Source organism: Panthera uncia, assembly GCF_023721935.1.
Source record: "Panthera uncia isolate 11264 chromosome D3 unlocalized genomic scaffold, Puncia_PCG_1.0 HiC_scaffold_8, whole genome shotgun sequence".
Classification (NCBI taxonomy): domain Eukaryota; kingdom Metazoa; phylum Chordata; class Mammalia; order Carnivora; family Felidae; genus Panthera; species Panthera uncia.
The window spans coordinates 83,171,932-83,193,604 of NW_026057586.1; the positions used below are offsets into that span (position 1 = coordinate 83,171,932).

Genomic DNA, 21,673 nt, shown 5'->3' on the forward strand with positions numbered 1-21,673 from the left:
ACAGCATCAAACCTGAATCCAATGCCAGGGCCTGGGCCCAGGAGTCTGCATCTTCAATCATTCCCACCTTGATTTGCTATTCTGATGCAGGTGTTCCATGGTCCAAATGTTGAGAAACTGGGAGTGGGGGTTTGAGGGTCCCAGAAGCTGTAGGCTTAACCTCAGAAGGCCTGTGGGGACCTCACCATACAACTGCCTGGCCAGGTCTTTGGAGGCCATGCCTAGACCAGGGCTGCTTGGCCATCCCTGAGGTCACAGGCACTGCCTGCTGCGTGGTGACTGCATTCTCTGTTGGCTACAGACAGCCCTGACTCAACAAGCACCTCACCGTGTCCTCTGGGGACCATGGCCATAGCCAGGCCAGCCAGGGATCCCTGGCACTTGGAGGGTCCATTGAGGTAAGTGCCTCACTAAGGTTTTCCACTTCTCTCTGGAGCCTCCCCGCCCAGGGGCAGTGGATGGTGGGGCGGGGTGCGTGCGTGCGTGTGCATGTGTGTGTGCGCGTGCACGCGCACACCAGCTCCCACATTCCCTCTTGGGGCACAAAACGACAGGCTTCTGTTGTCTGGATGTTTCTGAGCTGCTCGGGCTTCACCACTAGATGTGTGGGGTTTTTCCAGATTGCTGTGGAAGAAGTCAGTTGTTGGCAGCACAGAACATGTCACTTATTTCACAAACCACACAGTATCAGCAACACCAGGAATAAGCCAGAAGCCTACAAGTTGGTCTGCTTAGCAGCCATTAAAAGAAAACAGTTTAAAAATAAGAGTACCCTCATGCATTGCTAGTGGGAAAGTAAAATGATACAGCCACTGTGGAACACAGTCTGGCAGTTCTTCAAAAGTTTAAACAATTACCATATGATCCAGCAATTCCACTTCTGGGTATGTAGCCAAAAGAAGCAGGATCTTCAACAGATACTTGCACACCCATGTTCATAGCAACGTTATTCACAATGGCCGAAAGGTGGAAATAACCCAAGTGTGTTTTGTTAGATGAGTGGATAAACAAAATGCAGTGTATATATGCAGTGGAATGTGATTCAGCCTTAGGAAGGAAATCCTATCACATGGTACAACATGGATGAACCTTGAGGACATGCTAAGCAAAACAAGCCACTTACAAAAGGACAAATGCTATTAATTCCACTTAAGTAAGATCCCTGGAGGAGCAAAATTCATAGAGACGAAGTAGAATGTTGGTTACCAGGGACTGGAAGGAGGAGGGGGAATAGGGAATTCGTGTTTACCAGGGAGAGGTTTCCATTTAGAATGCTGAAAAAGGTTCTGGAGATGGGTGGTGGTGATGGTTGCACAATATGAATGAATGTACTTGATGCCACCAAACTGAAAAATGGCTTAGATGGTAAGTTTTATTTATATATATTTAGAGAGAGTTATGTACATATATAACTATATATAACTATATATATATATATATATATATATGTACTTTTATGTGTATACGTATACAACTAACAGCCAGTAAAGAAACGGCCTGTAGCCTGTCATCTAGATGGCCCATTAACACGTTTGTAGTTATATGTGTTATGTAAATGTACACATGATTTAAAAAGTTCAAAGGTATAAAATTAAAAATCTACTCACTTTCCTATCTCTACTGAATCCCAGTCTCTCTATAAATGTTCTAGTACTACCTTAGGAAAATAGTTTTGAGCTTTTACTTAATGGTCTGTGTATATGAAAGTTACACTGAAGCGGTCATGCTGTCCCTCCTGAGAAATTCCTGCCATTTGTGTCTGTGTGCTCTTCCTTGTTTGACAGTTCCACAGAATTTCATTCTGCGGATGGAACAGTTTCTGTAATCCTTCTGCTCTTGGTGGACACTTGTTTCCAGTTCTGTATATAATTATAGTCTGCACTGTTGTGAACGTGCTTTGGCGTAATATTCCAAAGACACACAGGTCAAATTCTTTGTAATTTCTGGGTCTCTGGGTCTCATATGTGCATTTAAGGCTTTGATGGATGTTGTCAGATTGCTCTCCAGTAGGTGGGGGTGTTTGTTTCCTGCATACTCACCAGTACCAGTGTCAAGTGGCTTTTTTTCTTTTACCAGTCTTAGATGTGATACATACTCCCATCATTTTTACTTGTTTGAACTGTATTTGAGTGATCATCTGGGCCAGGCCACAAGGCAAGCCCTTTGCTTATGTTAGGACATCTTAACATTATGCCCCTGAGGTATAAAGAGAAAATGGACTAAGGTCCTCAGCCTTGCTGCATTTAAAGATTGCCAGACAGTCAAGGGCAACATCATCATGTTGGTCACTTAAATCTTCCAGTGTCTGTCTCTTTATAAACAATCCTCTGGTGACCTCCTTTGTGCTCACAGCTTTTTCCTTCTTTGGGTAAATTTCCAGGAGGGGGATGTCGGAGTGATAGTGTATAATCTTTTGGAATTTTTAAGGGGTCTGGTTGGCTGGTCCTGTCTCTGTTCAGTGAATCTGTAAGCCAAGGCTGGCCCTATGGTGTCCTCTGGCCATCCCAGTCCTTCCAGGGGGTCAGTCCATTTATTGGCTTCAGGTTAGCTCCCTGGTCTCTGAAACTGCCACCTTGCTTCCCCTCGCTGGAGTTGAGATCTTGTAGTGGACTCTGGTGATGTCTGTCAAGGCGTCTGCCTTTGCTTTCTTGGGCCTTTGGGATTTGGGGCCTCTTCCCCCACAGGATAGCCCTTCCTGGCTCTAGGCTGGGGAGTGTTTTCCTGGATTGAAGTCAGATCTAGCTTGCTTTAGGGCTGAAGAAGACTCTGATGAGGTTTATTGTGTGTGTGGGAGGGGGTATTTGCTGGCTACTTGTGTCCTGAGTCCCCATCCTTCCTTCAGTGCCCCACTGAAGGATTCCCACTCTCCCCAGTGGAGGGCTGAGCCTCTTGGAGGGAGGGCCTCTACATCACTAGGTGGGAGCCTCAGGTCCATGATCTGTCACTAGCAATGTGGCTATGGGTAGCCCTCTTAGCCTCTCTGTGCCTCCATGTTCCTTTGGAAGAGAACTCAGGGTGTCTGATTCTGTCTCCCTGTTGTTGGGTGTGGGGGGATTTGTGGCAGGGATGTCAGCACTCAAGGCCTGGGTGGAGCATCTGGGAGGGCAACAGCCTCCAAGAGCTAAACTGGGGATCAGTGTCCTTGTGGACATGGGCCTTGCCCTCTGGCCCGCAGGTTGGACCTCTTTTGGTGCTAAATTAACAGATTTGCCCTGAGCCCCTCTCAGTGACAGATTTAGTTCTGCGGGATCATCTTCCATCCATGACCTCAGCCTGCTTGTCCCACCACCGGCTGTCTCCCATGTCAATCCCCTGAGGCACTGGGGCCTTTGTCCAGGAATTGAATGGAGTGGCATCAAGCAGATATCTGTCCTGAGAGAGGCCTGTGCCCTCTAGACTGGGTGGTGCCCAGACTGAAGCCTCATCCTTATGGAGCTGAAACAAGCTGATACCCAACATCCTCGCAGGCCCAGGCCACTTCCCACTCCTGTGCTGCTGCTTTGCTGAGCCTGGTGCTATGTGATGGGAAGGGACAGAGATGACCTCCCCTGCTTCCAATCTGGAGCTTTTTCCAGAACAGTGGGCATATACTCAAGCCAGTAATGCATTCACCTTTAGGGGAATCCAAGGGGAGCCACCTTGAATCAGGGCCATTTGGAGACAGACCCCCTAAGGAGGTCCAGGAGAACAGCCTGGTGTGGGTATCAGGGCCCAGAGCCTGCCCAGGGGACCAGAAAGGTAATTATTTTATTTTATTTTTTAATAAAAATGTGTATTTGTGGGGCGCCTGGGTGGCTCAGTCGGTTAAGCGTCCGACTTCGGCTCAGGTCATGATCTCGCGGTCCGTGGGTTCGAGCCCCGCGTCGGGCTCTGTGCTGACCGCTCGGAGCCTGGAGCCTGTTTCAGATTCTGTGTCTCCCTCTTTCTCTGACCCTCCCCTGTTCATGCTCTCTCTCTCTCTGTCTCAAAAATAAATAAATGTTAAAAAATAAAAAATAAAAATGTGTATTTGTGAAGTATAGCATACATACAGAAGTATATGAAAACATGTAGTGTTTAAAAAACGACAGATAAAATACACACGTACACTCTACCCAGGACAAGAAATTGAGCGCTTTACAATCCCAGAAGCCCCCTGCACGCTCAGACCTGATCACAGCCCTTTCCCTCCCTCCTTCTGTCCTCCACCTGCTCCCCTTGCCAGAGGTAACCACCATTCTCAATTTTGTTTTTACACTTCCTTTATTTTCTGACCCTGCAAGTGGTGAACTAATTGTTCTCACCTGTACAATAATACTCTTAGGTGTTTTACCATGTTTTTATCCTAAACAAATTTGTTTATTCTTGAACTTAATGTAAATAGAGTCCTGTCTGTTTTTCCATGGTATCTTTTGCTTAACATTTTTTTTTTCATGTTTGTTTATTTTGAGAGAGCATGAATGGGCACTCATGAGCAGGGGAGGGGCAGAGAGAGAGAGAGAGAGAGAGAGAGAGAGAGAGATCCCAAGTGGGCACTGAGCTGTCAGCTCAGAGCCTGACCTGGAGCCTGATGTGAGCTCATGACCTGAGCTGAAACCAAGAGTAGGACGCTCAACCAACTGAGCCACCCAGTGCCCTGCTTAACATTATTTTAAAAATTGATTCATGTTAATGCTGCTATAACTCATTAATGTATAATTAATAGACATTGTTTTTAGAAAAGTTTTAGATTTACAGAAAAATTGAGTGGTTAGTACATAGAGTTTCCATATACCTTGTGCATTGTCTCCTTATGTTGGTATGGTACATTGGTTATAATTAATGAACCAGGATTGGTACATTATTGTTAATAAAAGTCCATAATTTATTCAAATTTTCTTAATTTTTACCTGATGCCCTTTTTCTGTTCCAGGATCCCATCCAGGATAGCATGTTTCATTTAGTTGCCATGTGTCCATAGGCTCTCGGGCTGTGAAAGTTCCTGAGACTTTCCTTGTTTTTGATGACCTTGACGATTTTGAGGACTGTCAGGCATTTTGTAGGATATCTCATTCAGTTTTTGTTGCTATGTGATACATAATTTCATTGCTACATAAGACAATATAAATAATATGTTCTAATATGTAATGTATGGTTGTAACACTCCCATCTTATTCTTCCATTGATGGACATTTCAGTTCCTAATTTTTTGTTTCAAACAGTGCTGCTATTTTACTCTTGGATGTGTCTTTTAGTGCACACAAGCGCACATTTCTGTAGGCCTAAAGCCAGAGGTGGAATTGGTGGATACAGAGTATGTGCATGTTCAGTTTTACCAGTTACTGTCACACTGTTATCCCAAGAAATAAATTTACAGGTATAACCACAGTCCTTTGTCCCACTTCCTCACCAGAATTTGGTATTATCAATCCTCAATTTTTTCCAATAGAGTAGGTGTGAGATGATACAGTGATTTTAATTTACAGTTTTCTGTTTTATGACAAATTTGACCATTTCATATATTTACAAACTACTTGTGTTTCCTCTTCCATGAAATTCCACCCCCCCCCCCACTTTTCTATTGAGTTTTCTTTTTACTCAACAGAAGTTCTTTATATATTCTAGTTATAACTCAGAATAGGAGTGGCAAATAACTTCTTCCAGTTTATGGCTTTCCTTTTCCTTCTTTTTATAGTATCTTTGGATTAACAGAGGATCTTTTTTTTTTTTTTTAATAAATTTCTTCATTTTGAGAGAGAGAGAATGAGGTGGGGGGGGCAGAGAGAGAGGGAGAGAGAATCTCAAGCAGGCCCCATGCTGTCAGTGCAAAGCCTGACTCAGGGCTTGAACCCACAAACCATGAGATCATGACCTGAGCCAAAACCAAGAGCCAGACGCTCAACCAACTGAGCCACCCAGTGCCCCAGATTAACAGAGGGCCTTCATTTTAATGTAGTTAAATATTATCAATCTTTTTCTTTATAGTTGTGTTTTCTAATGCTTAAGAAATCCTTATCTCGGGGTCAAAAGTCTATTCTCCCATTTGTATGGTGTAAGGTAGGGATCCATTTTTATTGATTTTTTTTCATTTATGTTTAAACATGCATAACCATCCGTTACTGCAAAATTACTTTTCTCACCAACCTATGATGCCAGCTGTTTTACAAATCAGGTGTTCCTGGAGGAGCACACCTGTCTCTGCGCCCTCCCTTTTGTACCATTAGTCATTTTTGTATCCCCGCACCTACACTGCACTATCTTAATTACTATAACTTTATAGAGATTGGTATTTGGAAGAACAAGAACCGCTGATGTTATTTTTAGTTGTGTTTTGGCTATTTTTAGCTTTGTCTTTCCATAAAATTGTTAGTATCAGATGTTCTAATATATTTTTTAAGTTAGATTCACAATTCTCAAGAAAGCATATGGTAAAATTAACCCAGTCTGCCTTTCTTCTCCCAATTTCCTCTTGTAGAAGTGACCACAGTCAATAGTTTTTTGTGTATTTTTCTAGAAATAATCTTAAGTTGCCAAAGCTTGTGTGTATATCACTCCCCTTTTTGTAGTTGGCTAGTTCATCAGCAGAGTTTATTTAAAAAGTAAACAATTTTCAATGGAAAAAAACTTTCTTAACAGGTCATGATTTATAAATACCAAAGAGGTAATAAATGTTAAATTTTGTATATTTTTAGTCCTAAATGAAGTAATTTTGAGTAGTTTCTGAAATTACAAAATGTGTTTTATAATTTCTACTAATTTTGGTGGAAAAGCAACCAATTTAGCTTCCCCAACGTTCCTAGCAGAGTTCTGGATGGGTTTGTGTCTCTTCGGTGCTTCAGGGAATCACGTTAGAGGCACAGATTGTTTTTCAAAACAGGAACATCTGGGTCAGGCTGAAATCCCTCTTTCAGCAATAGCTGTGACAGAAATAACGCATCTAGGATATTCGTAGAGAGTTATGAATTATATTTGGGATTTCCTGTCAGCTCCTATTGTCCTATTTGTTCTTTCATTTTCTCCTTCTGTTGATTTGTTAGTGTTGCCTCTCTCTGTCTTCTGCTCACCCGAGGAATAGCAACATACTTACCGGTGTATCTGCATCTGAAGCTGGCCAGTATCTTCTCCGTGGGTCCTGCGTCACAGAGGCCTCAGGTCACTTAGGGCAATTACCTCTGCCCCCATCTAGAAATTCCCTTAGTGTGAGAGTCTGTGGGTGAAGCACAGTTCTTGTTTGTCTGAAAAGCTCTTTATTTTACCTTGATTCTTTAAATACTGTATGTTTTTTTTTCCAGGTTTAGAATCTAGGGGTTGCCAGTAATTTCTTTCATCCTGTGAAGCTGTCCTTCCACAGTTTCCTGGCCTCTACTGATACTGTGAAGTCAGCGGTGTCACTCCCTCCTGTGAAGGTAAAGGTAATGTCTCTTTTTTTACTCTGTTGCTTTTAAGATTTTCTCTTTGTCTTAGATTTTCTGCAGTTCAATATACCATGTCTGGGGCAGGATTTCTTTTTATTTATCCTGTTTGGGATTTGTTGGCATTCTTGCATCTGTAGGCTGCTGTCTTTTATCAGCTCTAGAAAATTCTCAGTCATTATCTCTTCAAATAATACCCTTCTCATACTTTTGTCATTTGAAACTATGATGAAATGTATGTTTGACTTTGTCAGCTTTTCAGTCTATCTTCCAGGTATTTTAATCTTTCTTCTATATTTTCTATCTTTTTTTCTTTTTCTCTGCTGCATTCTGGTTAATCATTTTTTTAATTAAAATTTCTTTTTTAAGTTTATTCATTTATTTTGAGGAGAGAGAGAGAGAGAGAGAGAGAGAGAGAGAGAGAGAGAAAGAAAGAGGGCTTGCATGTGTGCGTGAGTTAGGGAGGGGCAGAGAGAGAGGGAGGGAGAAAGAGAATCCCAAGTGGGCTGCACGCAGTCACGCAGAGCCTGATTTGAGGCTCAAACTCACAAACCATGAGATGATGACCTGGGCTGAAATCTAGAGTTGGATGTTTAGCAGACTGAGACACCCAGGTGCCCCTGGTTAACTTCTTATATGTCTTCCTCTTCATTTGTTATTTTGCTGTGTCTACTCTGATGCCACACCCATCCATGCAGTTTTTAATTTCTGTGATTGTACTTCTCATTTCTAGGATTCCATTTGATTTTCGTATCTGCTATATGTTCATTTCTTTAGAATTTCCTGTCTCCTGCAGGTTGTCGAGTAGGTTTATTCTTTTCAAACAAAATAAACCAGGGGGTGTTTTTTGATCTCTAATATTTCTAATCTGTGAAGTCTGGGTCGGTCTCTAGTGTGTGTTTCTCCCTGCTGCTTCTCCCTCATGGTACCTTGTGTATTTGGTGAGCTTTTACTATAGGCCACTTGGTAAAATAGTTGCGTAGATCTTCCAAGACATAAAACCAAGGTGCATATTCCTCTAGGGAGGATTTACACTTATTTCTGCCTGGGGCTCAGGGATACTGCCTGTGACTTTAAAGTCATGCCTTGAGGCTGCAGATCCTCCATAGCCAGTGTTTACACCCCCTTCTAGGGGGTGGGTATTTTTCTGGTTCTGCTTGGTACCACAGCAGGGCCTGCAGCCCTTTGTTTCGGGGAAGGAGGGCAGGTTTATTATCTGGTTTGCCTTTATCCTAAGGTGTTAGCCCTTTGGGGCCACAGCTTAATGTCCTATGAGACTTCTCACTTTTGCTGGGCCCTGGATTTTGACTTTGCCTTTTCTACTCTGCGAGCTCTCAAAACCCCTGCTCGTTTTCACAGCTTAGCTTATTTGGAGAGGTAGATGCCACAAGGGGAAAAGAGACCTTGGATATTCTGATTCTCCTTGCTGCTGCTTAGATTTTGGCCCGGAAGTTCTGTACTCTCTTGTAGTTCTTTGATGCTCCTATAAAGAGTAAAAAAATATTTATCTCAGCTTTTTAAAATAAACTATTTATTTTAGAATATTTATAGACATATGGAAAAATTGAGCACATGGTACGGAGGGTTCTTATATGACCCAGACCCAGTTTCCCCTGTTACTAACATTTTACATGATATTTGTCACAGTACTTACATATTATGAACCAGTATTTATACGTTACTATTAACTGAGATCCATAGTTCATTCAGATTTTAGTTTTTGCCTCTTTCTGTTCCAGGATCTCATCCAGGATCCTGTATTATTCAGTTGTCCTGTGTCCTTAGGCTCCTCTTGGCTATGATAGTTTCTCAGATTTTCCTTGTTTTTGATGATCTCAGCAATTTTAAGGAGTACAGGTCAGGTATTTTGCAGTCTGTCTTTGGGATTTGTCAGGTGTTTTCTCTTTGATTAGACTGAGGTTATGTGTTTTTTTGGGGGGTGGGGTGGGGGGAAGACCACAGGTAAAATGCCATTCACTTCACATCCAGGGCACGTGCTCTCGAATGACATCACTTGGCTGAGGTAGTGTCTGTTAGGTTTCTCCACTGTGGGTTAACTTCTCCCTCGTCCACACTTGTATGTACTCCAGGGAACGCGGTCACTGTGCATAGCTCACACTTAAGGAACTGGAGTTATGGTTCGCCTCCCTAAGGGCAGAGTTCTCTGCAGAAGCTACTTGGATTTCTTCTGCATGGGAGATTTCTAGTCTCTCCTGCTTACATCACTAGAGACTCATGGGTATTTATTTTATACTTTGGATGATAATCTAGTCCTACTTTATTTTGTTGCTGAAATTGTTTTAGCTTTGGCCATGCGGAACGTTTTCAGTTAGTTCCTCTGTCCCTTTGACACAACCTCGTCTTTGATCATTGACGTGTTGTTGTTTTTTAAGCCCATCTGCACTTCCTGACACTACAGTGTTCTCCAGGTGTGTGTTGTACATTTTCTGCCCTGGCCCTAGACTCCCATCTTTTTTCTAAGCAGATTTGATTCCTGATTCCTTTCATTGGAGAAATGATATCAGAAACCTGAAGCTAAGTATGCTCATTGCTGCTGCAGTGTCCTTGCTTCCCGGCCCTCTCAGTTGATGGTGTGAGGAAGTACATGTGCTTATATACACACAACTGGAAGTATTTCTATACAGGATCATCTATATCAATATCAAGTGAAACAGGATCTTATACTGGTGTCTCCAAGTGTAATTCATTACCACATGAATCATTCTAGCCCTCTCCCCTGGCTTATCTGTAACCAACATGAGAAAACTGGTTCCCACCATCTGCCATCTGTATCACTATCAGTTATTCTCAGTAACCATTATGACTGGAACCTGTTAACTTCCTCCTGTTTTTTAAAAAAATGAATGACAGTATTATACAAGCTGTTCTGTACTTTCATGTTTCACTGGCAGACATCTGTTGGACATCTTTCCTTGCTCATTCACACAGATCTACCTCGTGTTTTTTGAAGGCTGCATAATATTCCATGGCACTAATGTTCTTATTGAACATTTTGCCTATTGATGGCCATCCAGGCTATTTCCAATTTCTTGCTACACAATCCTGCAGCAGGATTACATTGTTTCTGTGAACACGTGGCAGGATTTCACTGAAGCGAGGACTTGATCCAAGGGTATGGATGTTTAAAAATCTCATTCGTCAAGTTGCCCTCCTCCAAAGACTGAGCCAGTTTACATGCTCATCATATGCACAAATACGGTTTCCTGATACCAGCTGCAAGGGAGAGACCAGTAGCTGTCAACCTTTGAATTTTGCCAGTCATGTGAAGGGAATTTGCTCTTTGTCGTAGGCACAGCAAATCTGTTTTCCTAACTCTAGGGAGGTGTATCTTGGTCCACATGTTTACCTTTATACATGGTCCGTTTTTCCCTTTTCTCCTGGGATTGTCATGCATGGAAAGCCTTCTCATCTTCCATGTTCTGAGTACTTCGTGTGGTTTTCTTCAAAAACCCCAGACATGCAAACAGGCATACCGTACACCCACATACGTGGCACCTAAGTGCGTATTTTGAACTTTGTATACACTACACTTGGTTTCCACTGTGCAGGGAGATTTCTGTCACTATCTGCTGTTCCAGTTTACTCATTTTCATTGGTGCTGAGTGATGTGAACATGTCTCAGAGGCACTTCTTGGTTTTCCTGCTGTTGGTCACTGAGGTTGTCTCCAGCGCTTTTACAAACATGCTGGTGTGGCTCTTGAAGCACACGGGAGGGATTCTCTGAGGTAGGCATGGGAGTGGGCCTGCTGGGCTGGATGGTGAGGACATCCCTAAGTTCACTGTGGGGTATTTGCTCTGCAGGGTAAAGACGGCCACCTTGTCAGCTGCCAGGCATGAAATGCTAGCTCCTTGTGATTTCACCATTGGGGCTGAACATCTTATATTTATGAGCCATTCAGGTTTTCTTATGTCATTTAGCTATTTTTCTTTTGGGGGCATAGTTTCATTTTTCAGATCTTTTGATCCATTTGCAACTGAGTACAAGGGATACAGCTGTGTTTTTCAAGATGACCAGTGACACAATGAATAACCCACCCTTAACCTACTAAGCTGAAATGCCACCTTTCCAAATTGAGCATTCAAAGGCTGGAGCTTTAATGTTTGAGGGGTTTGGTGCACATCCTTGCTGTTCTTTTTCTTCCTTCATGTTTGTTAGAATCAGTCTGACTAAAATGTGTGCTAGTATTTATCACTAACCCATGAATTATGTATCATCTATCTCAAGATGTTCATTCCCCCTGAGTTATTAAACTTTCCTATGAACAAGATACTACCATTGATCTAGTAAGACTCTCGGGGCTTTCTGTTCACTCCTAGGCATTGTCCCTTCTCTTGCCGGATTACAGTGACCATCCAGACAGTGCTTAGTTAGCAATAGCGGATGGTGAGTATAATTCTGGTCGTGTCAGTACTTGTGGTTTATTTTCCAGCAATTATGGCCTATTTTATAAAAAATGAAAAATTTTATCAAATGTTTCCTTCATATCTGTAGTTGCTAGGACTTGCATTATTAGGTTTACAGTATCATCTATCCTTGCCTGTTTTTGTTTTGTTTTTCACAACATAAGAATCCTCTGCGGGGGTGGGGGCACCTGGGTGGTTAAGCATCTGACTCTTGGTTTTGGCTCAAGTCATGATCTCGTGGTTTGTGGTTCGGGCACTGTATCAGGCTCGGCGGCATTGGTGCGGAGACTGCTTGGCATTCTCTCTCTCCCTTTCTCTGCCCTTCCCCGGCTTGCTCTCTATCAAAAAACACTTAAAAAAAAAAAAAACAAACAACTCATCTTAGGGAAATTAGGAAATTAGAGAAACACCCCACCCCAACCCTGTGCCTGGTAGAGGAGCACTAAGTAACCATCAAATGGGTGAACGCTAGCGTTTGTTGATCTGTTCACAGAAGTGTAGGATTTTACATTTGCCATCTGAACAGTATTAGAAGCATCTCTCCATTGGTACATCCTCCAAGCTGCTGACAACTATCTTTGAAAACCCCAACAATAAGACATTCACATTTGGCTTTCCCCATACTTGAAGGGAGACCATTTTGCAGATCTCGTGTCATACAAGCAGACCTCCTACCACTTGGCTCTCCTACCCAGAAAGTCAAGTCTAAGACCTTCCCCCAGTGGAAGCCAAAACTCTTCAGGGTGCAAGACTGGAGGCCCTCAGTGCATATCACCCACCCCTCCTGCATGAGAACACTCAGCACCACACTGTGAACTTATCGTAGAATAGATTTATTTACCTGAAACCATGTCTGTGCAATGCTTGTTGCTATACCAGCACAGAAATAAACAACTGATCTCTATTTACAGTCTAAAGTCAAACATGCGTTGTGATAAATTGACGTTTAGCATTTTATTAAGATAAATGCATCACAATATCTGTATTGCACCAACATCTGTCTACTGCTTCTGATTTCATTAAATAAGTTACATTTAATACAGTGCAAAATAGCTGTTTGCACACTCGAAAAAAATAACTGAAGTTATGAACTGGAGGCCTACGTTTTAACCTTTCAACACCTGCAGTGTTTTCAATAAATTTATAAATAAGCAAACTGTACAGAGCCAATTAAAAAGTAGCATGTTTAAATGACACCATAGAGAAATCTAGCTACTTACAACTGAAGGCATGCATTACAATTGAATATTGTACATTTATATAAGCTATGACATTTTGCACAGAGAAATATGGAGACTTGGCTGATGGCTTCTAAGTTCTTAGATAAGGTTTCAAAACCTCAGTCTTCTTGCAGCAAAGAAACCAAAGTTCGCTGGAGAGGCTTTCTGATTCATTAAGCTAAATTGTACATTTGTAATTATTATTTTGATTTAAAAGCTAAACCCGTTGGTAATACACGTTTCCTCCACATAACACACAATGAGTTGGGGACTTTTTTCTACTTTTCTTTTTCCCCCAACATCAATCATGCAGAGGGCTGGTAGATGTGTTGCTAAAAACGCACATGCACGCAACCGAACACCCTTATATTTCTGCAAAATGGTTTAGGAAGCGGTTACTCCAGTATTGCTGAAAAGGAAAGAGAGAGGAAATCAGCTTTATGAAATATGGGGAGGAAATGTTAGAATAACCATTTAAGATTAATAGTGACAAGGAATGGTGAAAAGGAATGTTCAGTTTGATTTTTTTAAGATTTCAAGACCAGCATTTCTGATTAACTGTCCCTGAGGTGCTGCCTACATCAGGCAGCAGCCAGAAGCACTGGCTTGGTACAAACCCTTCATGTCGCCTGGCTACACAGCAAAGGCCACCCTGGCTCATGGAAGAACCCCACCAGGCAGACACATTCTTGCTTCAGACACGGAAGGGCAACGGGCAAGAGGGGAAAGAGTTCTCGGTTAGCAGTGTGGACGGTAAGGAGGGTGACACACAGGCGAGCAGTGCGGCTGAGTGCGAAGCCTCTACCTCCCCTTCCTCCCCACCCCATTCCTGTGGCTGGCTGAGCGGTGGTGGCTTTGACAAAATTGGTGGTTATGTTAAAAAGGCAACAGCTGATTTGGCGGACTTAGCCCATGGGCGCTGCGGACCCCTCTGGCTCTAGGCAGTGGGGAGCCACTTTACAGACCCCGAGCTAATGCCTGTGGTCTCATATTCCAGAAGGTCTGCCGCCTAAAGGACATTCAGGGAGCTGAGGCCCCTGTCTGAGGGTGATGTGATAGCAGCTGCTTGCGGGGAGGCTGGCACTCGCCCTGCTTGTCTGTGAGCTCACGCAGCTCTCTCTAGAAAGTATCACCTGCACTGTGCAGATGAGCGCCTGGAGGATGTATGACGTCGCCATCTTTTAGGCAAAGGCCTAACCAAGAAGCCGTGCAAGGCCTACCTGCCCATCGGTGAGAACACGAACAAGTTCTGGTAGGTCTGAAAAGGACACCGGTACTGATGGCGGCAAAAGCAGAGGCCGCCTGGGAATTTCCTGCAGGTGCTGGGTGAGGATGGGTCTGGTCTGGGCACCTGCCCCTCACTGTGGGAGGCCTGAGGCCCTGGATGCGTCCAGAACAGTACAACTGCTGAGGAGGCGCTGATGTGGCAAAGCCTGAAGCAGAGGGCACAAGGGGATGCTCCTAGCTGCCTAGGCTGAGGGAAGCGGGTGCTGAAACTGCCTCCAGGCTGGATGGGCCTGAAGCTGAGAAACCACAAGGCAACAGCCTGCCCAGGCTGATCTGGAGCTGTGCATTTCTCCGACAGCAGCAAACAACATTTAACTTCTTTTGTGAAGGCTACTACTTCGAGGAACCAAGTCAGGAAAAGCTATTGGGTGAGTTTGGTTTCCATTGAATAGCACACCACCCAACAAGCTCAGACATCCTGTTCTGGTTTGGAGCCAAGGCACACTCCTTGCATTTGGTCCTTTTTAGGCCTCATGATGCCAAAACTGGCAAAACCCATCCTCTTCCCTGTTACACGCTCTGCCAAACCGACCAACCTCCCTTTCTCAGAGACCTCATGCAGTTAGGATGGGACTTCAGTCCCCTTACACTCGGACCTTGCAAGTTGGCAGTACCCTGCCCCGCTTGATGATTCCCACCAACTCTCCCCCAAACTGGAAGCCTTTACATCACATCTTTTGGCTGGTCCCAGATCTGGGCCCCCAGAGCCTTCACAGGAACACTCAGGGCCTCATGGGGAGGGAGCTCCTGCTTAGGCCTCCTTTGCCCTGGCTCACGGACAAGGCTGGTTGCTAGCAGAGCCATGCCCTAAATAACTCTGCTTTAACGTACCCTGGAGAGAGAGAAGACAAGTCCCAGCTGCAAAGGATAGGACCCAGAAGGTGAAAAGAGGTGGCCTACTTGAGACCAACCTATTGGATGCACGAACTGACTGGTTCAACTATTTGCTTTCACTAGATTTTTGCTTTTTAATGAACCAGGTAGCAAGGTTCTTGGATGAATCCTTGCAGCTAGTAAAGACCAAAGAACCACAAGTTTTTGAGAGTCCTCATCTTGGCATTAGCAAAGGCAGCATTCTCTCAGCCTGTAAGTTGGACCAAAGCAAAATGAGCTTCTCTCTCCCCAGGCTCTCCCTGACATCCGGCTGTGCCACTGACCAAGGCAGCGCATGGAGCCTATAGATGTCACACCTCGCGTCAGCTAACCCAGCCCCCGTGTGCACAGGTACCACGCATCGTACACTTGTTGCACTCAGAGACTGTCACAGAGCACAGCAGTGCATGACACAAGGGGCTTTTTCATGTCACACAGCTAGCTCACTCGGTGGCAGTCACCTTTAGGCTAAAGCATCTGGATTCCAGGGGATACTCACGTTAGTTGATGATGTTGGAAGGCATTGGAGGAAAACACCATAGTTAGGACAGTTAATGGCTTACACACTGTTGGTAAGACTGATCTCGAACATGCGCAAACATTTATCATAGTAACATGGTGTTGGTTAGTGCCACATTCAAATAAAAATAGTTCTATACAATATGTTCATTTGGTCATGTGCTATTTACAGATTTTACAAAAACACACACACACACACGCACGCACGCGCCCTTATGTTCTCTACACCAGGCTACAACAGGCCAGCAGAAACTTGCATAAAAAGTGTCACAGATGACAACTGGTACATATACATGAACTCCTACAACTACCTATGCAGCAGAACAGGATCTTTCTTTCCCTAGAGCACAGTAAAGCTAAAGTTCTGAGCTAAGAACTTAAGAGAAAATTGGACACGGCTGTTAGATAGTTCAAGCTAAGCCACTTAAAAGTTAAAAACAAGACAGTTATTTTTCTGTCCATTTAAAATGTTTTATTTTCCTTTTTAAACTAGATTGTGAAGTGCCACTGAAATAGGCAATGTTGGCAAAACAATGTCTGTTACAATAAAATACATTAGACATTTAAATAAATAACCTTAAAAACTACGTGGGGGGACATGAACCCAGTCGATTGTATCTGGAACAATGTTTTCTGCACAAGCGAGAACAGGCATACCTCTTGTTAAGACTGATGTAAACAGAACCATCAAAACCCTACAGGAGAAGCAGCCGAGCAGGGCTGGGAGTGTGGGGGGTGGGGGTGGAAGTGAATGGGGGCCACAGGGGGTGAGGGGAGTGGCAAACCAAAAAATACTGACTGAGGTAGCAGTACTCTGCTCAGTGCAGAAAAATTGGCTTATGAATAAAAATTAGACTGTGATCTCAGATTAAATCCAGATGATCATGCAGAAGACACAATACATGCTATTTAGTTTTAGAAAAAAAACACACACATTCATTTCCTAAAATCTGCTGCCAATTAATTTGCTGACAATGTCTGCTGGCTCAACTATTTTTTTTATACAAGGATGAGTATTAAACAGAACACTGTACATGCTTTTTCATCTACAAAAAAATATTTGCATAAAATAGTGTTAGTTCTCTGTACATGTCAATGGACACTTTAATTATGTGTATAAAAAAGGAAAATCTTGCCCCACTGGAGTCAGAAAAAGCAAAACAAAATCTAGAGTATGAAATCTCCTTCACCAGCCAGTATGTTCATGTGAAAATTCAGCAGAAATAGACAGTTGCTTTAAACAATAAAAAAATTAATTGATTAAGTTAAACATCTTCTTTATGTAAAACTGTCAGTCAAGACCAGAACATATCACTAAAGTTAGTGTCTGTGCTATAGACCCAGATCACCAGGGGCATTATGAGCAGCACAAACGGCCAGGAAATCCCATCGGTGCATGCCGAGAACGAGCAGGATTTGGTGGCAGGCTGCACACACTCTTTACCAGGTTCCAGGTAGTTGCGGGCCACAAACTTGAGTGTCTCATCCATTAGAATCACAGGCAAGGAGATTTTCAGCACCATCAGCCACTGGGTCAAGTTCAGCGGTGTGATCTGGAAAATAAGCTGAAATACAAAGAAGCTTTGTCAAGTTCCCAAACTTGCAGGACAGGCACTTAGGCCCCAGCTCGGTCCTGGTCCCACCACCGCTTACTGGCAAAGGTTCCACGTAGAGGATGAGGAAATGGAGCGACATGGACAGGCAGATGGAGCCCACGAGCCAGATGTTCTCCCAAGGGGGCATCCTCAGCAGAGACTGGTTTTCAGACAAGCTGCAGAACAAGGAGAGGGACATGACACATGCCTGTCCAAAAGGCAAACACCTTTGTTACAAGTGACAAAGACCATTCGGAGCTATGCTTTAATAGGATAGCGGCTAACTTGGCATTGCCCACTGACCCAATTCTTTTGAGTGAAGTTTCTACTGTGGCAAAATTAAAGAAGAATGCTCAAATGTAGGACAAACTTCCAATTTTAAATCTAGGCTTCCTTCGGCACAGATGATTTCAGTGGACTCCAAGATGCTCTCAATTGCCCTTGATGCTTAATGCTATTTTGGGATTTCCATTTTTGTCATGGGCTTAATTGGATGATACCATTTATCTCACTGCTAAAGAGCAAAAGCACCTTCCCTGTGGGCACTGGCGTATAGGGGCTCTGAAGTCCCTATTTTTGGCCTCTGCTGTCTCATAAAGAACGTGTGGTTAAACCCTCCCACTACTTCCTGGAGGTGATGACGACTTAAGCTTTTAAAACCGGTGCTGCTTGTTCTCTTTTCTTTCTGGGAGGGAGGAGCTTTCCTGAGATCCTCCATCAAGCAGGACACACAGTTCCCCTAGGCCCTGCCTGGCTGGGGGAGCTCTCGCCCCAGCCTGTGGAGGACTCACTGACCTGTTGAGGGCGTTACACATCTCTATGGTTACTAGAACAGACAGCGCCATTGTCATCGGGTACGGGGACTCAAAGATTGCACAATCCACTCCTTCAAAGTCCGGGTTGTCTTCTTTACACTGTAGGAAGTGGCTCTGCAACAAACACCCAATCAAGTTCCTGATCAGCCAAGTCCATTTCCAAGGTCCATGCCCCAGTGACACAGCAAATCTCAGAACACAGACCCACAGGAGATCTCAATCCATCCACCAGAGAAGCCCTGGTCCTTCAGAATAATCGTAGATGCAACTGTTTATTATTGCATTAAGCATTAAGATGATTTGGTAGGCACCAAAACCACAAAAACTCAAGGACAATCTTATGCTTTGCCTCTAAGGTACAGGAAAGAAAGGTGGATACGTACCAGTTGGTAGAAGGACACCCTCGGACCCCCGTCGGCAGCAATGAACCACCACGCGGCAGCACCCACAGTAGCAGCGCCAACGTAACCTGGTAACAGACACAGGCAGGGTTTGCAGCCCACAGCTTATACTGCGGGCTCTGCCTCACAGGCCAATCCCCCGCAGAGATGAGACCTGGTTTGTCGATGGCACTGGAGAGCTTTGCTGCCACTAGCAACTGCTCACTCACATCAGCCCAAGCAGCTAGACGGTGGGTCTCTGCAAGGAGAGGGGTGTCTGGTACAGAAAAACCAGGCAACTTTTCTTCCAGAGTTTATGAGAAAAAGGAAATACTGCAACTGGCAGGGACCTCGACGACAGCCATGCCTTCTCTAACTGGCGGCAGGTACACACATACTCTATGTAAGCCCTTGCTGTGTTGGCTCAGATCACAGCACCCAGGACTTTTAGGGAAACTGATGCTCCCAGGTGTACGCTTATTTGCTCTATCAAAGGCCTTGCAGAACCTTTACGTGGAAATGCTGTCAGAGCAGTTAGTGCAGAACACAGGCAACATGCCAAAAACCCAGAGCTGATTCTGGGACCACCCTCCCTCCCAACCTATCAGTTCTGAACTCAACAAGTTTACTACAAAGCAACGGGGTAGTGGAGAACAAGGGACCGGACACCGTGAAGATGGTGCCGATGCAGCAGCACCCCCCACCACGACACAGGTGCACCCCCTAACCCGGCAGCTATGGGCAGGAATGAGAGAGCTGGTGCATGGGGACAAGGCAGCTCTACACACACCGATGTGGCAACTCCCAGCAAACAGGGAAAGGTACACGGAGACAGGGGTCAACACACAGGTGTTTACAGCACACCAACACTTATGAAAATAAATACATGAAATAGATCTGTTTGCTAGACTTATTTCTGGGAGGGCACATGAAAAACCCAATGCTGGAGGGCAACTGACTGGCTGAGAACCTTCTCACGCTATGCCAGTGTCCTTTTTGAATTTTAAATCATGCGAACTTATGAAAACAAAACCAAAACACCTTCCTATGGAACCCCAGGGAAGTTATTTAAACTCTGTAGGCCTCACTTTTCTAAAGTTGGGGGACAAGAATCAGCAGCTGGGCCAAGAGCACGAAGTCTACAGAAACAATGTATGTAGAGGAACATGACCTGTGGTCGAGGCTCCTGTGTGTTTACCAACCTCTGCAGATCAATGCACATCACCCTTCTCTACTCAGGGGGAGCAGGGCTTAGTTTCATAGCTTCGGGATGTAAGGCCTGACCCTGACTCACCCCTATATCCCTTTGCCCTTAGATTAAATCTGAAAATCTCATTCACAAAGGCCCAAGGGATAAGGATGCTAAAACAAGGGACTAACTTTCCTGTAAACTGGACATACAGTTTACTGAACTCCATTTTTTGCTACCCTAATATGGGGATAGAAGAAAAAAATGTGTGTTAAGGGATGAATTTACAAAACCTTGGCTTATGAAGATTACGTTTAAACATCAACAACATAGGGGCGCCTGTGTGGCTCTCAGTTAAGCATCCGACTTCAGCTCAGGTCATGATCTCACAGCTTGTGAGTTCAAGCCCCGCGTCGGGCCTCTGTGCTGGCAGCTGAGAGCCCGGAGCCTGCTTGGGATTCTGTGTCTCGCTCTCTCTTGGCCCCTCCCCTGCTCATGCTCTTTCAAAAATAAGTAACATTAAAAAAAAATTTTTTTTAAATCAAGAATATAAAAAACTGTACTCACAGCCAATAGCTAGGTAACGGAAAAAGAGCCATCCGCTGATCAGTGGTTCCTTCGGGTTCCGGGGTGGTTTGTTCATGATGTCCAGATCAGGTGGGTTAAACCCCAGTGCAGTGGCAGGCAGGCCGTCTGTCACCAGATTGACCCAGAGCAGCTGGACAGGAATTAAAGCCTCAGGAAATCCAAGGGCTGCAGTCAGGAAAATACTGTTTCCACCCAAAGAAAGAGAAAGACCCCAAATTATTTTTGGCCACTATTTAAATAGCATTAGTACCCTCTCCTCCTCCCAAAATCAATGGACAGTAACAATGACTGCTTGAAATAACTTTTTTTGGCCATCATCAAACACTCAGTATACCTAATTTTGAGTTAAAGTAAAATGTTAGAAGGCCATAGTTAAACTCATTTCTATGTTCTAGGGTATCCTTCACCGCCCAAGACAGCCAAAGACAGCTCTCCAGTGAGCCAAATGAACCTCTACCTTCCTTCCTCTCACCTGGCCCTCCCTCCCGACTCCTGCACAAAGACCAAAGCTGCTGCCACATGAACAAATCTGGAAAACTGGTCATCCCAAGCCAATTTTAGAAAAAAGACTACAAGTGCTCTTTCGCAGGGACCCACCAGACAACTTCCCCCACATTCGAAGAGATGAGGTAGCGGATAAACTGCTTCATATTGTTGTAAATCGCCCGCCCCTCCTCGACAGCAGCCACAATGGTGGAGAAGTTGTCGTCAGCCAGGACCATCTCAGAGGCGGTTTTAGCCACTGCCGTGCCAGAGCCCATGGCAATGCCAATCTCCGATTTCTTCAGGGCGGGAGCATCATTCACACCATCCCCGGTCTGAAAGGGAATGCGAGAACTGGTTTCTGCACACCTGCCATCACCTCACACACGCACCCCGACAAAGGCTTCACTGTCCTGAAGCAAGGGCAATGAATGGAGCCTTGGGCTTCTGGGCACAGTTAGAGAATTTTCAGTTTTACAAATTGGTGTCACAAAATGCACTTCACCTGGGAAACGTACAACTGGTGAATGAGCTTACCGAAGAGACTTCGGAGGGAAGTGGCACAAAGGGGACTTCAAATTCTTCTGTATTATTTTTTTACCAAACAAAACACAAAACCACCCACGCGGCAGTAAAGATGAAGCACATGTATCACACAGACAAATCTCAAGTACAATAGGTGCACTATTCTAGGAAACTAGAACATGCCATTTACAAAGATCAGAAAAATACTAAATATCGTCTACAGATACAAAGCTATCACTCCCATTTTTTTTTAAACTTTTACTGAACACCCAACATTCAATTCAGAAAAGTGGTTCCCTTTGAGAGAAGGAAGAACACCTGTTAATATATTCTTTCAAATAACACCTTTTAAAAAAGTTTCACAGACCAGCAACAGAAAGCAAACACTCCACAACGTGAACTTG

General features: G+C 44.2%; 2 protein-coding genes across 5 annotated transcripts in view; one reads left to right on the top strand and one right to left on the bottom strand.

Moving 5' to 3' along the window:
- ANAPC7 (anaphase promoting complex subunit 7) overlaps positions 1–21,497 on the top strand; it is a 43,077-nt gene extending 21,580 nt beyond the window's left edge. Inside the window, exons 11-12 of one of the 3 annotated variants that reach the window (XR_007455239.1) lie at positions 7,251–15,526; positions 18,461–21,497. The gene's annotated coding sequence lies outside the window, so the exon portion shown is untranslated. Of the gene's footprint in view, positions 1–7,250; positions 15,527–18,460 lie in introns of those variants that run through there. The other 2 variants (XR_007455240.1, XR_007455241.1) reach the window with 2 other exon arrangements.
- The window catches only part of ATP2A2 (ATPase sarcoplasmic/endoplasmic reticulum Ca2+ transporting 2), a 58,152-nt gene continuing 49,299 nt past the window's right edge, over positions 12,821–21,673 (bottom strand). Inside the window, exons 15-21 of one of the 2 annotated variants that reach the window (XM_049619353.1) lie at positions 20,859–21,079; positions 20,241–20,443; positions 18,488–18,573; positions 18,085–18,218; positions 17,348–17,465; positions 17,139–17,259; positions 12,821–13,424 (exon numbers count right to left, since the gene is read on the bottom strand). In XM_049619353.1, coding sequence (XP_049475310.1) covers positions 13,411–13,424; positions 17,139–17,259; positions 17,348–17,465; positions 18,085–18,218; positions 18,488–18,573; positions 20,241–20,443; positions 20,859–21,079 — 897 coding nt within the window. In that variant the 3' untranslated portion in view covers positions 12,821–13,410. Of the gene's footprint in view, positions 13,425–16,254; positions 17,260–17,347; positions 17,466–18,084; positions 18,219–18,487; positions 18,574–20,240; positions 20,444–20,858; positions 21,080–21,673 lie in introns of those variants that run through there. The other variant, XM_049619352.1, reaches the window with a different exon arrangement.